This window comes from Chlamydotis macqueenii, chromosome 1 (genome assembly GCF_036417535.1).
Source record: "Chlamydotis macqueenii isolate bChlMac1 chromosome 1, bChlMac1.mat, whole genome shotgun sequence".
Taxonomy (NCBI): domain Eukaryota; kingdom Metazoa; phylum Chordata; class Aves; order Otidiformes; family Otididae; genus Chlamydotis; species Chlamydotis macqueenii.
In genome coordinates this window covers 187,786,421-187,799,563 of record NC_141556.1, presented here as the reverse complement: position 1 = coordinate 187,799,563, position 13,143 = coordinate 187,786,421, and the positions used below count along the sequence as shown (strand labels likewise).

At 48.9% G+C, this 13,143-nt stretch overlaps 1 protein-coding gene across 1 annotated transcript in view; it reads right to left on the bottom strand.

Annotated features, from left to right (window-relative positions):
* Nucleotides 1-11,465, bottom strand: part of LHFPL6 (LHFPL tetraspan subfamily member 6) — a 141,487-nt gene extending 130,022 nt beyond the window's left edge. The window contains exons 1-2 of the mRNA XM_086771923.1: nucleotides 11,341-11,465; nucleotides 8,549-9,099 (exon numbers count right to left, since the gene is read on the bottom strand). Of these exons, the coding sequence (XP_086628049.1) occupies nucleotides 8,549-8,933 (385 nt within the window). The 5' untranslated portion in view covers nucleotides 8,934-9,099; nucleotides 11,341-11,465. The remainder of the gene's footprint in view (nucleotides 1-8,548; nucleotides 9,100-11,340) is intronic.
* Nucleotides 11,466-13,143: the final 1,678 nt, after the last annotated feature.

The window sequence follows — 13,143 nt, the reverse complement described above, 5'->3', positions numbered from 1 at the left end:
CACAGAGGATCTGAAGTGAAGTAACTCTGGATTTACTTTGACTCTACACAGGCAAAATAGATTATTTGCTCCCCTGCCTCACGTTTTCTGAAGTTTCATTAGGTTATGCAAGCAAAGCCTTTTGAAATGAAAAGCATCACAGAAGTGCTGAGCATCATTTTTCCTTTCTAATAAAAGAGGGGAAAAAAGCAAGAAGTCTGAACTTCTTTCTATAGATAAATAAAACAGCACTCCAGGACTTCTTTAGATCAAAAATTCTGTTCTTAATGCAAAATTCTGCTTAAACCCAATACAGCTGCAGCAATATTAAAAAAAAAGCACTTCTATATTCAACATCAGTAGGAAAACAAGAGAAATAAAAATATTCTTCACAATATTTTAGCAGCATCTTTTATTTTTTCTAATACATCAGCATTTCCATTTTAAATGTGCTTCCAAAGCACATAAAATCTAACTTGCAGAATTTGTTCCAGGCTGAAACTCTGCATGGTTTTTTTTCCCCTGTATTTAGCCAAAAGTTATATTAGGAGTAAATATAATCGGAAAAAAAAACAACAAACAAAAATAAATGTATGTTTCGAAGCGCAATTCAGTATAAATAAGCTAATTCACTGGGGCAGATCTTCAAGAAGAAACGCAGCCTCAGAACCACACCCATTTTAGGCTAATGTCACAATCAGCTCATCTTACCTCTAGGATAGAAATATTGATGCCATTTGTGCTAAGCATCACTGACTTCAAAGGACAGACAGAAATTTGCAGCCCATAAGGGCTCCACTGCTTTATTAGTAAGATTTTGAAACACCAAAAGAGTCAAGATATCGGAAATGGTTGGGGAAAAAAAAAAAAAAAAACCAAAGACAGCTGAGTAGGAAGGCTACTCTCCACATCATTTGTCTTCTTCAAGTTGCATCTCCACTATTCCGACAGCATTGCAACTCCCTGCTTGCTCTGCGCCACCCGTGACCTTGCTGGCAGGGATGATCTCCTCAGAGCTACTGATTCTGCACTTTATGACCGGTAACGTTTATTGCTGATTCTTCCTCGCTAACCTGCTTCGTTAAAATGTTGGTGTTAGCTTAAATAGCAAATCTTTGCTAACTCAGGTCTCCTTCAGGGGGCCTCCTCAGGGAACAATCACAGAAAAAGATCTGTTGGGGCAGCTGCCTTTAGGAGGGCCGCAGAGGGAACCTCTGCGAGCAAGGTGAAGGCAACCATGGGAAATGTATCTAAGTCTACACCCTTTTTTTTTACTGATTTCAGATAAGTACCTACTAACTTTGATTCCCCTCCAGTCAGACTTGGTGGCCCACGCATAGAGGAAAGACTCAAGCAATACAGGCTACATCTGATTAAGAGAGTAGGAATCTAAGTAATGTCGTTTATAAACTGAGAGTGACAGAGGACATACATTGCATCGGTTCGGCTTTAGTCTTGAATTTGTCTTACATTTTAACTCCTGTTTGAATACAGCAGAGAGAGAGCTGGCTAATTTTTAATAAAACATATGCTACAAAATTTGTTAAGGTAACGTCACTGTCTAAGTTCCCCTGTTCTAAACATCTTCCCAAACAATAACACATCCCCGCCTTACTTAACCGGACTCCAAACCCAAATCCAAGCATTTGACTCTGTGCTGCACCCACAGTATGTGAAGGCACCTTGTAGTGCTGGGAAGCAGATACCAAACATCATCACTAGCAGTCATGTGAGGCAGTTCAGCAAGTCAGAGTCAAGCCAAAAACGGATAAAGCTGCAAAGCTATATGCTGCTCTTAATCTTTTAGTGGATGCCTATAGAAAACTGGAGAGACAACTGGTGTGAAACATAGCAGCCACAAAGCTGCTTCTATACAGGTTGTTCTGGTAAAGAAACCACAACATAGCACTGCTTAAATGGATTAAACACAAGTTTACTGTTGGATCTTAAAAAAAATAACGATCCTCAAGAAAATGTAATTTTGCAATGATATATCCTTGGTGCTACACTTTTTAATGTTTGCATTAATGATCTAGAAGGAAAGCAGTCAAGATAATTCACCACTGCAAGAACTTATGAAGATCCTGCTTTTCTGAAAGTAATTACATTCAGATCAGAAGCTGCTTTTTTTTTCTCAGATATATACTCTTGTTCAAACCTAAATCACATGAAGGCTGTCCTATGACCCATACTACAGCAGACCTCAGACTAAATAGTCACAGTGTTCTCTGCTGACCTTATTATTGCTGAATCTGTGAGCCTATGACATGGCACGTAATCACTCGCTAGCAATATTTAACAGTGCCATGTTTCTTCTTCACTCTTCCTCTGTTACCTCCTGGTGAGGCATCTGTTCCTTTCACATGCCCCCCTCACAGTGCCTTTATACATCCACGCACACACGGGATTAATATCTAACATGCAGCTTGTCTTTGTCTAGGATGAGGATTGCCCTGTCACATGTCTACATGAGCACAGCAAAGTAACTGAAGCTTTGCATCTGACAAGAGGAAAGACAGAAGAAGATGCAGCCAAGCAGCCTGGAGCAGCTAACTTGCAGGTGAAGAAGAGAGCTCGGTGTTGGACAGAAGCAGATGCCCCTCCCTAGCCTCTCCTCAAAAGTTACCCTTTTGAAAAATATTTTAGGCTAAAGAGGATGAAAGAACTAAAAGGTTATTTTTGCATGGTTTTATTTCTCTTTTTTTTCAGGTACAAATCTCAGGAGGAGTTGAGAATAATATGCATAGATGGAGGAAATGGACAAGATAGGCTTGGGAGAACTGCAACTGTAAATATTTCCTTCCTGGAAGTCTCCTGAGCATCTCAAATCTTCCCCATCCCTAGCAAGGCTCTTCTCAGTTCTCCCTATAGGGATAAAAGATCCTGACCTTGGTCTTCCAGGCAGAAAGCAGAGAGTCTCACTTCAGCTGTTAGACAAAATAACCATTACTGATCACCATTCTGCAGTTCTTTTCCTCCAGCTCCACACAAATTTTTCCCAGGAGTTTCTAGTCCCTACAGTCAACTGGAACTACACTCACCAAAGCCCCTAATGACTTCTTCATAGCCAGTCTTAGAACTGAGACTGCCCTCACTCTCCTTGACCCGCAGGTTGCCTTTGACTACCAGTCATGTTCCTTGAAACATGACAGTCCCTTAGGTTCAGTGAATACATCTCTTCCAGAAGTTCCTCTTACTTCTTTAACTGTTTCCTCAAGCATTTTCCTTGAAGAACAGCTTCTCTGCATGGTCCCACTGTGCTCCCACTTTAGTGCTCTTCCTTTCTCTGTCACCTACATTTTAGACCTTAATCATCTCACCTGAGAAGTCAGATTCAGCCATTAATATGCTAACAACTTCCAGATCTCCTTTGGATCTGCCTCCCTTTTGGATCTCCAACCCAAAATCTCAAAGGCTTTCTCTAAGATTTCCTCACAGACAACACAGAACCATGACCCCACAATCAATGCTCTCCTCACCTTGACAGAACACTCCTCATTCTTCTGCCCTCCACACCCAGCAAACACTTGTCCTGAGCAGTCTACAGGTGATGGAAACATGGGACATTGGCATGGGACACAGCAAAAGATTTTGCAGCAATTCTGTGTGGTGCTGAGAGCTTTTTCCAGAAGGCCACTTTTTTTTTTTTTTTTTTTTTTTCTGAGACAAAATCAGAAGTTGTTAGGATCTGTGCCCTTTTTTTCTCAAATAATCAAATGGTCCTTTCATCTCTCCTCCTCAGTTCAAGAGCTCTCCAGACTTTCTAACCGGCAATTCAAGGGCCATAGTTTCAGGGGTTTTAGTACTCCCATGAGACACAAGGATAACAAGATAGAGAAATAAGGAGAGAAAGAAAAGGCGCTGTTGAAAAGCTTGCTCCTTTCCTGAAGGAAGCAGCAAAACTTGTGCATTTATTGCGTACAATCAATGAGCGATCAGAACTAAAGATGGCAATACAAACCACATGACTAGACCGTAATGATGGAGAGGGCTGACTTGGTTGCCCAGAGAGGTGGTAGATGCCCCATCCCTGGAAACGTTCAAGGTCAGGCTGGATGGGGCTCTGAGCAACCTGATCTGGTTGGAGATGTCCCTGCTCCTTGCAGGGGGTTGGACTAGATTACCTCTGAAGGTCCCTTCCAACCCTAACCATTCTATGATTCTATGATTGTCACATGCCACTGGGAATCAGCACCAAAGTGTCGGACTCAGAGAGGTGTCTAAGTTAGCAGGTTGTTTCATGCTCTGTTCCCTTGGACTCATATCCCTCTGAGTTTGGCTTAGCTGTCCAACACAGCCAAAGGGAGCTCTGAGTTAGCACAGATTTCATCTATAATTCCTGCGCACTGACCATTTTAATGAAAAGCTTCACCTTGCCAGCATAACGCTCTTTAAATTGACCATCCCTGCAATACTTGTGTCTTTTGATCCACTGCCTCTCATAAAACTGACTAACCTTTAAGTTCATTATGTTCTTAAAATTATTGCAGTGTTCTTAAAATCATTGCTCTGCATTCAGAGAGTGAAACTACTCACCAAATTAGGATGTCATATCTGAGCTACTTACCTGCAAATTTCTAGTCTCCCCATTTAAGTGGAATTGACTTGCCACAGCACAATGAAAAGAAGATCGATAATTACAGACTCCAATTTGCCATAGATTTGTTAAACTTCACTTCCTGCTGTCATGCCCTCAATAGTTATGGCCAAAGATACATCCTTGCAATCTGTTCTAGCTGCATTATCTATGCCTCAGTCTTCCAAACACTCAAAGGAAACCAGCTGGAAACATCGCACTTACTGTTATCAGCGAAGACTGTATCCATCTACATAACTGTGCCCTCAAGAGGTTACAGACAGCATAACTTTCACCTCAGTTGTCAGTTCTTAGAAGCAATCCAACAGAAATGTCCGTAAAGCGTGTTCTGAGCCACTGCAGCAGCAGTTAGCCGACCATGGACTGCAGACCACTGGTAGTCACTGCAGAAATGGCTGGCCTTGGCATATTGGCTACTTCTTGTCATCCACTACCAAATTGCCTTAGAAAAAGCTAAAAATAGCACTGTTGTTCACTTAGGCAATTGCTGTAATGGCTACAGAGCTGCCATGTGATCATGCATGGGAAAGAAAGCGGTTCCCATAATTGCAGACGGGAGGAAAAGTCTATGATGCAACCTTCCTACTCGGAACAGAAACTCAGCGTGTATCATCCTAGGGTCATCTTAAAATACATGTATGTTCTGTAGCCAGGATTATCTGAAGTAGCAAATATAGATGAAGTATGTAACATCAACACATATCTAAAGAGCCCTTCTGACTTTGCATGGATCTGCAGTTTCTTGCAGGTTCTGCCATTCAATTTTTATGACAAGAGCAGATTTATGGTATAAGCACGCATGAATAATTCACTCCCCTGAGTTGCCACGTACAACTTGGGGAAATCCCAGCTGTAAAACCTTGGCACCATTTAGCTAGTGTGAGCTGCACTACTTTTATACAGGTGTTATTCCACTGACCTACTTGGAGTTACTCCTCCTTTGCACTGCTGAAGAAGAAGATCAGGCTGTTTGCCTACCACCTCCGGTAAGCAAACCTCTCTGACACCTTTTCACAGCAGTAAAAATGCTTCCAGTGTTGGAGTAAGTTCATTTTAGCAACCTTAATGCTTTGGCTCACCACAGCTTTAGGGGCTTGTACATCTCACCCACTCTTGGGCCTCCCATAACGCTCTTGTCAATTGGTTTAGTTCCTCAACAAGTCTGCATTTTTAAATCATGTTGAGAAAATTACTTGGATGCTAGACTAATGGAACACCACTAAAGTCATAAACTAGCTGCCCTGAGTGTGTCTTTAAGCTGGTTTCTAACTTCAAGAGGAATACAGTTTATTCCAACACTCATCTTCTGCCACGGGAGCCACAGCCGGGTGTTGGTGCAGGTGACTTGGACGAAAACAGAAAGTGAAACTGCCTAGCCATCTCCTTGCCCTAATTGAGAGGATGAACTAATAGCATCACTCAGTGGGCTGCTTATTTCCCCAGGCTTTTTCTTCATATATAGAAAGAAAGGGGTTCTTTTCCCCAGTAAAAAAAAAAATTAAAAAATGTGCAGGCTTTATTTGGTTAGATCTCCAAGTGGAGGCCAATTAAAATGACGATCACAGTACTGCCACTAAGCCATGTTCAAAGCAGACATTGTGGTATATAACTAAACCTACAACTGTAGTACAGGGAACAAAGAGCTAGTACAGGGAACAAAGAGCTGGCATTCACAGTTAGTAAATAAAGTGAACAGCTCGTGGCTATCATCTTGACATAAAACAAGCTAATAATTATAGTGCCTAAGTTAGACATCCAAATAAATGTAGGCATGTCATTTAAACAATGAAGCTATACTGATTTATAGCAGCTAAGGGTTTGATTGAGGATGTAAGGATCTGATCTTTACCCTGATACGTCCCTTCAGTTCATCCAAATAACAGGCTTTCACCACCAGTACCTCTCCCTCGCGTACCCGTGTTTCAAGCAGGTTAAGAAATGACGGGTTCTCGCTTTGTTCATTTTTACACACTTCCAGCAGTGCTGCGTGAAATGAGAAACAACCATAAAAGCCAGTAGAGGGGAAAATTAGACATGCTGTGTAACTAATTTCTGAACTGTAAGCAAAGTTGTTGGCAATTTTCGTTTCATCTCACAAGTCCACACTTCTTTGAATTGTCACCTCCCGAGGACAAGCAGTACCTGCTGACGCCCTTCCAGGCGGGACGGGATGCCGCCTGCTCGGCTCAGAGGTCTGAAGGGACCTCTCGCCCCCTTGCACAGGAGCCACTATCCCGCCTCGGAGAAGGGGGCATACCTTCAGTCCACACCGGTGCCACAGGAGGAGCAGGGTTCCTCCTGCGTCCCCTCCATCCGACCAGCCACCGCTGGAGCTGCCGCCTTTGCTGGGGTGGCTGTAAGCAGACACAGGCACAGCCGGCTCCAAGCCACGGGCAGGCTGGGGAGCACGGACATGAGAATGGGGCCAAACGCAAATTAAAACCAGACGAGCAGAGCCAGCAGTTGGAAAGAGGGGGTGGTTAAGGCACAAGCCTGTGATGGCTTTAAGTGAAAATAGCCAGACTGAGCAGGCTCACAGAGTGTCACCGAACCGAAAATCCCCTCCACCCCGTGGCTGCCTGTCTGGAGCTGTATAAGGGAGCAGGCTTCAAGAAGCCGCAGCTCCCAGCAGAGTTAACTCTCCAGCAGCAGCTGCGCTTTCAAATTGTCAGCCAGATTAAACACCGGAATGCCTGTGGGTCACAAAGCTGATGGAAGGGTACAGCGATGGGCTTGGTTTGCTCCAAAGTACAGAAACTACTCAAAAAGTTGGAGGCAGGGCTCCTCATGGCCCAGGAGGAGCTACGCCGGCATTGGCTGGCTGCAGGCCTGGCATGGGGCCCTTTCTTTGCCTCAGTTGTCCGCCCCGAGCTGGACGGTATCGGAGTTTTTGTCTTGCGCTTCTGTAGGGCTGCAGACTCCAGATGTATTTGGACTGCCCTTGCAGGGCGAGTTTCTGTTTGGAGGGGAGAGAGGTGGGGTCCCACTACAGCCTGCTCCTCCGCGGCATGAGCCGGGGCACCGGGCTGAGACCCGACACTGCAGGGGACCCAAAACGCTGGCACCTACACTGCCCTGACACCCAGAGCTCAGGAAAACTTGTCCCTTACTGGGGCGAGCGCGCACGGGTGGTGGAGCGCTTGCACCAGGCAAAAGTGAGTGCCACTGAGCCGCATGTCACCGATGACAGGAGAGTGATGAGTTACTGAGAAAACTGCCCTATAAAAAACATGCTTGAGGATCCTGTTTATTGTCTCATACCCTTCAAATACGCCACGGTTACAAATACTCTGTACAATTACGAGCTAAAAAAAGGAGGGGAGGTCATTCTCCCACACACTCCCCATAGACTCAACAAACCCACAGCACCATCAGCGGGCAGCGTGGCTTGGACCGCCCATCATGGCTCCTTCTGGGAGATGGCGGGACACTTCCACCCGAAATAAACATCCCCCACTTCAAACCCAGGCCACGGACTTGTTGCCAGATCCACACAGCTGCAGAGAGCAGAGGTGGTGGGAGCTGTGCCAGTGATGGGGGTAGGAAGGAGGAAGAAGGGAGGTTGTTCCTACATAACACAGCCTTTCCTCAGCAAAACCGTGATGCTCCATGGGGCTCTGCAGCCACCATGCTTCTCCAGGTTACCTCCATGCTGGCTGAGCTCTGCTGGAAACTACAGCCCACGAAACCTCTGCAGAGATGTTGGCCCACAGAAGTCAACTTGCCATGCAGCTGTCAAAGGCTGCACAGCCACGGGGCAGGGTCTAAGCACAGGAGAGTGACCACAAGCGGTTGCATCTTTGGGCCACGTGTCCAGATAATCATCTCAACCGTTGAGGGAGCCAAGTGGTCTCCCTTGCTACCAGAAAGTTTCACTCATCCCCTCCTCATCCCAAATCATAAGGGGAGTCTCCACACATGTAAACCTACAGCCTGAAGATGCCCCCATCTCCTCTCTGCACAAGCACTTACCCCCCAGAAACTGGATGCCTCCTGCCACCCTGCCCACGGTCCTGGAGATGAGCTCGGAGACGCAGCAGCCCATGAGCGCCGTCAGGGCCACCAAGAGGAGCAGCCCGCAGCCCAGGCCCGTCACCACCGTGCAGATCCTCCATTCAGCGCTCGGGATGGCCTGGAAGGAGGCGTAGCGGCCACATTGCTCCACCATCACGGTCGTCTGGCGGCTCTCGTCCCGCACCGGGTAGGAACATCTCCGGAAAGTGCCGAAGGAAACCGACTTCTCCAGCTGAGACCCCAAGAGCCAGTAGGGCATGAAGAAGCCCACGCAGGAGGTGGCAGCACAGAGGAAGGAGAGGAAGGCCCAGACCACACCGGCACAGGTGAGGCTGGAAGCCATTTTTTTATCTACTCCAAGACCCCTCACGATGGGGAGACAGAAAAGCAGCTGTGTATTTTAGAGGAGTTTTATGGATAATCCAGAGTCTCTCAGCCTTGACAAATCCTTACGCTGGGAGCAGCTTGGATGCTAACAGCCAGCGGGATGTTTCCTCCCATCATAGTCCCTAATTAAATCAAAAGGAGAAAAAGACAAGTTCAGTAATACTGACATTAGAAAAAAAAATGCTTATCTGCCAGAGTGTTTTTCCTTCCTAAAGGACTTTTCATTAGACACCTCACTTTTCTGTCCCATCCTTGCAAGCAGCTGCTAGAATTGCTGTCAACGATACCGGCTGCCAGGGACCGTGTGATGGTGGTGAGAGGCAGCCCGGCCAGCACAGGCTGCTGTGCACATCCAGGAATGCTCTACAGCCACCTTCAGGGGTTCCCTGTGTACTTGCCTACTCACTTTTTCTCCACCGAACATCTTGATCCTTCCCGTACTGATAGGGAAAAAAAAGGCGAAGTCTCGTTTATACTTAGCTAGTCGAGCCTTCCTCCTGCGACACCTGGGGAGAGTATTTCACGTTATACACGGCCCCACAGCTTCAGCGCAAAACCGCTCGCAGTGCCTAAGACTTTTCAAGACCAGACCTCTGCCTGTGGCAGAGATAAACCTCATTAACACACTCCCTGGAGAAGTGTTACAAGGTGATGTTTTTTTTCCAGCACTCCCGTAAGTTGTTGGCATCCTTGGGCAAAAGGAGCCCTTTATTGCTTGATGTCCAAAAGGGCCAGGAACCCCAGCTCCCAGTGGGCTCCCGGTAAGTGAAGGCATTGCCACATCTTTTGGATTCACTCCCAAGCAACCACAACCAGTGCATGATTAAAATACAGAAATCTCTCCTAATATTCCTCCTTGCACTCAGCTCAGCTCCTTCTCTTCTTTGTCTCTTCCCAGCTCAAATCCAGGAGCCTTAACCCCTCTGCATCCTTTTCGGACAACTCCCAGCCTCTAAGCTCACTACCAGCACGACCAAGTGCTGTTTGACTGTTGTAGAAACCTACACGCTGCTTCCCAGAGGTTGAGGGTGTACTCCTTGTCAAATCCATGCCGGATCATTACTCCAACTGCATTTGTAAATTTATGATCATTTCTCACAGTTGCTGCCAAATTAATTCTGATAGCTATTTACAGGGGCTTTTTTTCCCTAAGCATGATTAGACACCAATCAGTGAATTCAATTCATGTTCAGGCAATAAAATTAATACTACTTCAGTACAAGGAGGGAATGCAGAGGAACAGTCTCTAAGTGAAATTAAGCATGTGCACTACACAAAAGTTTTGTTTACTTTTAAAACACTAAGAAAAAGAAGTCTCTTCTATAATGTTAAAAAAAGGCCTATACTGCTTCTCGAGAAGTATATACCTATCTCCTCGTTGCCTACCCACAGAAACGCTTTTCAACCCGCAAAAGACCAAACCCCTTGGGGACAAAAACTCCAGAGGCATCCTCTGGAGAAGGATCCGCCTGTGTCTTGGGCTGGCACCAAAGGTCTGAGGCAAAGTGGGTCACGGCGCTTAGGGAAGAGCATTCCCTGAACCGGGGGCGGGGGTACGGCTGGAAATAGGGGAGGCACTCTCCGGGGAGGCGGACTCGCCCTCCGGCCCCGAAACCCCGCTCCCCTCCCTCCGGGGATAGGAGGGGGCGGCGGAGAGATCCGGCTTCCCCCCCACACACCCTCCCCGAGGGAAGGCGGAGGCCGGGAACCAAAACTCTCCGTGGTGATGCGAGGGGAAGGCTGAGGGGAGAGTGAGGGGCTGGGAGGGTGCGGGGGGAGTTGGGGCGAGGAGGGGCAGGGGCTGGGGTGCAGGGGGTCCGGGAGGGGAAGAGGCTGGGAGGACAGCGGTTGCGGGAGAGAAAAAGGAAGATGCGGGCGGGGAAGGGCTGGAAAGGCAGAGGGGTCGGAAGGACAGGGGCTCCGGTGCGCCAGGAGGACAGGGGGGCCGGGAAGGGAGAGCGGTCCGGGGTGGCAGGGAGATCCGGGAAGGACGGGGGCCCGGCAGGGAAAGGATGCGGGAAGGCAAGGGGATGGGAGGGCTGGGGATCCGGGAGGGGAAGGGAGTCTGGAGGGTCCGGTGGAACGGGCAAGGGATGCGGCCGGACAGGGTGTCGGGGCGGGGAAGGGGATCTGGGCGCGGGGAAAAGGGTCCGGGGCAGCGGTGCGGGAGGGGAAGGAGGCTCTGAAGGCTCGGGGATCCGGAGTCGTGCAGGGGATGCAGCGTACAGGGAGCGCGGGAGGGCAGGGGCCCGGGAGAGGAACGGGGTGCGGGGGGGGCCGGGAGGGGCAGGGGATGCAGCCGCGCAGGGAGTGCAGGAGGGCCGGGGCCCGCGGGTGCCGGGGAGCCGGGGGGGGGTACTTACTGACAAGCCGGGCGCGGGGGCTGCCCGCCGCGGCTGCCGGGGGTCCGGGGCCGGCGGGTGGCGGCCGCCCCGAGCGACTTCACCCGCGGTCCCAGCGCGGAGGCGACGCGGGCGGGACCGGGACCGGGACCCTCCCCAGCCCGGCCCGTCCTTCCCTCCCTCCCTCCTTCCCTCTCTCCCTCCCTCCCTCCGCACGTTTCTCTCTCCCCTCCCGTTTGATTCCTCGGCAGGCAGCGCACTCCGCCGCCTCTCCTCCCCCCTTTTTCCTTCTCCCCCCCACCTCCCCGCCGCCTCCCCGGGCGGGACCGGCCGCGGACGGGGCCGGGGGCGAGGGGCCGGGCGCCGGGAGGGGAGCGGCGGATCGGGGCCGGGGGGGGGGAAAGGGGAGGCGCCTTCCCGAGCCCTCCTGGGGCGGGGCGGGGGGGTCCCGGCTCCCCGAACCCGCACGGGGAGGGGGCGGGGGGTGTCTGCGGCGTGTGTGGGGCGGTGGAGCCGAGGACGGAGGGGAGGAAAGGGCAGCACAGGAGGAAAAAGCCGGCGGGGAAGGAGGGTTAAAGGGAAAAGGGGGAGGCTGCAGCCCTTACATGGGAAAATATGGGCTAATTTGATGGTGTGCATGTGATAAGTGTGCGTGTGCTTGTGTGCGTGTCTGCATGCGAGCTGCTGATCCAGCATTTTGGTGGCAACAGTTCGGGAGCCGGTCTACAGCCAGGGTAAATGTGACCAGAGTACCAAGCAGCTCAATCCCGGCTGGGTCAGGTCAAGCGGAGAGATGGGAGCCCCAGCCCTTTCCCAGAGTGGCTTTAAGTGGGAAAGTTTTGGGGAGGGGGGTTGCCTTCTGGGGGCGAGGAGGGGTGGTGTAGGCAGGGCCTCTTGGAGAAAGAGAGATTTCCTATTCTGCTTTTTCCTCTCCGCCCCGCAGCTTGAATAAATTCCTTCAGACAGAAGACAATTTTATGCTAGGTTTAAATTATGTCAGCACCAGACATGCAAAATCTCTTCGGTAATGTTTCTTTTACAGTCCTGGAACATGGCATGTGATTTAAGTACTGATCATTAATATTATTAATGCTGAATGGAAGTGAGGTTTATTGCACTCAGTCTGTGTTTACACCATTTAATAGTAACAACAGTCATGTTTGGAATTAAAGTACAAAACCACTTTATTGGATTTTTTTTAAATAAGACTTTCTGTATTTTCCCCATAATGCAAAGTCTTAAAATCAGAACACTACTGAAAATTTTCTCAAGGGGTAAAAAATGGATTGGAAAATATCTAGCAAGATCGAGTTTTCCATCCTAACATTGCAAGCGTATTCTTTAGGGAAAAGCGCTTCAAATAAAAGAGGTAGGTTAAATATAGGCAGAGAGCTATAATGTATACCATAATGTGCTTCACAAGGAGGACAATGAAGGCGTACCCCCAAAACAGCCATGCCCCCCTGACTACCTGTACGCTACATCCACCTAGTATATATCTATATATCAATCTGATCCAATCAGTTAGTGCTGAGGACCTGAATGATGCTTACAGTTTTCCATAGGTTTCTCTTCAGGTTCACTCCAGCTTGGGTGTATGGCCTGAGGGCCCCAAGGACACTCCGAATGCATCAGATGCATTCCCTGCGCCTGTCTTCTGCTTCAGTGCCATCTGCATCCGCTGTGTGTATGCACAACTGCTGGGCACGTGGGAAGCGAGGATGATCTGGAAATTCACTCCAGAAGTGTGCCCTCAATCCACCCCAAAACATGAATGTGGATGTGCCCGCAGGGTGGCTGACAGAAAGGGAGCTGGTGTGACTT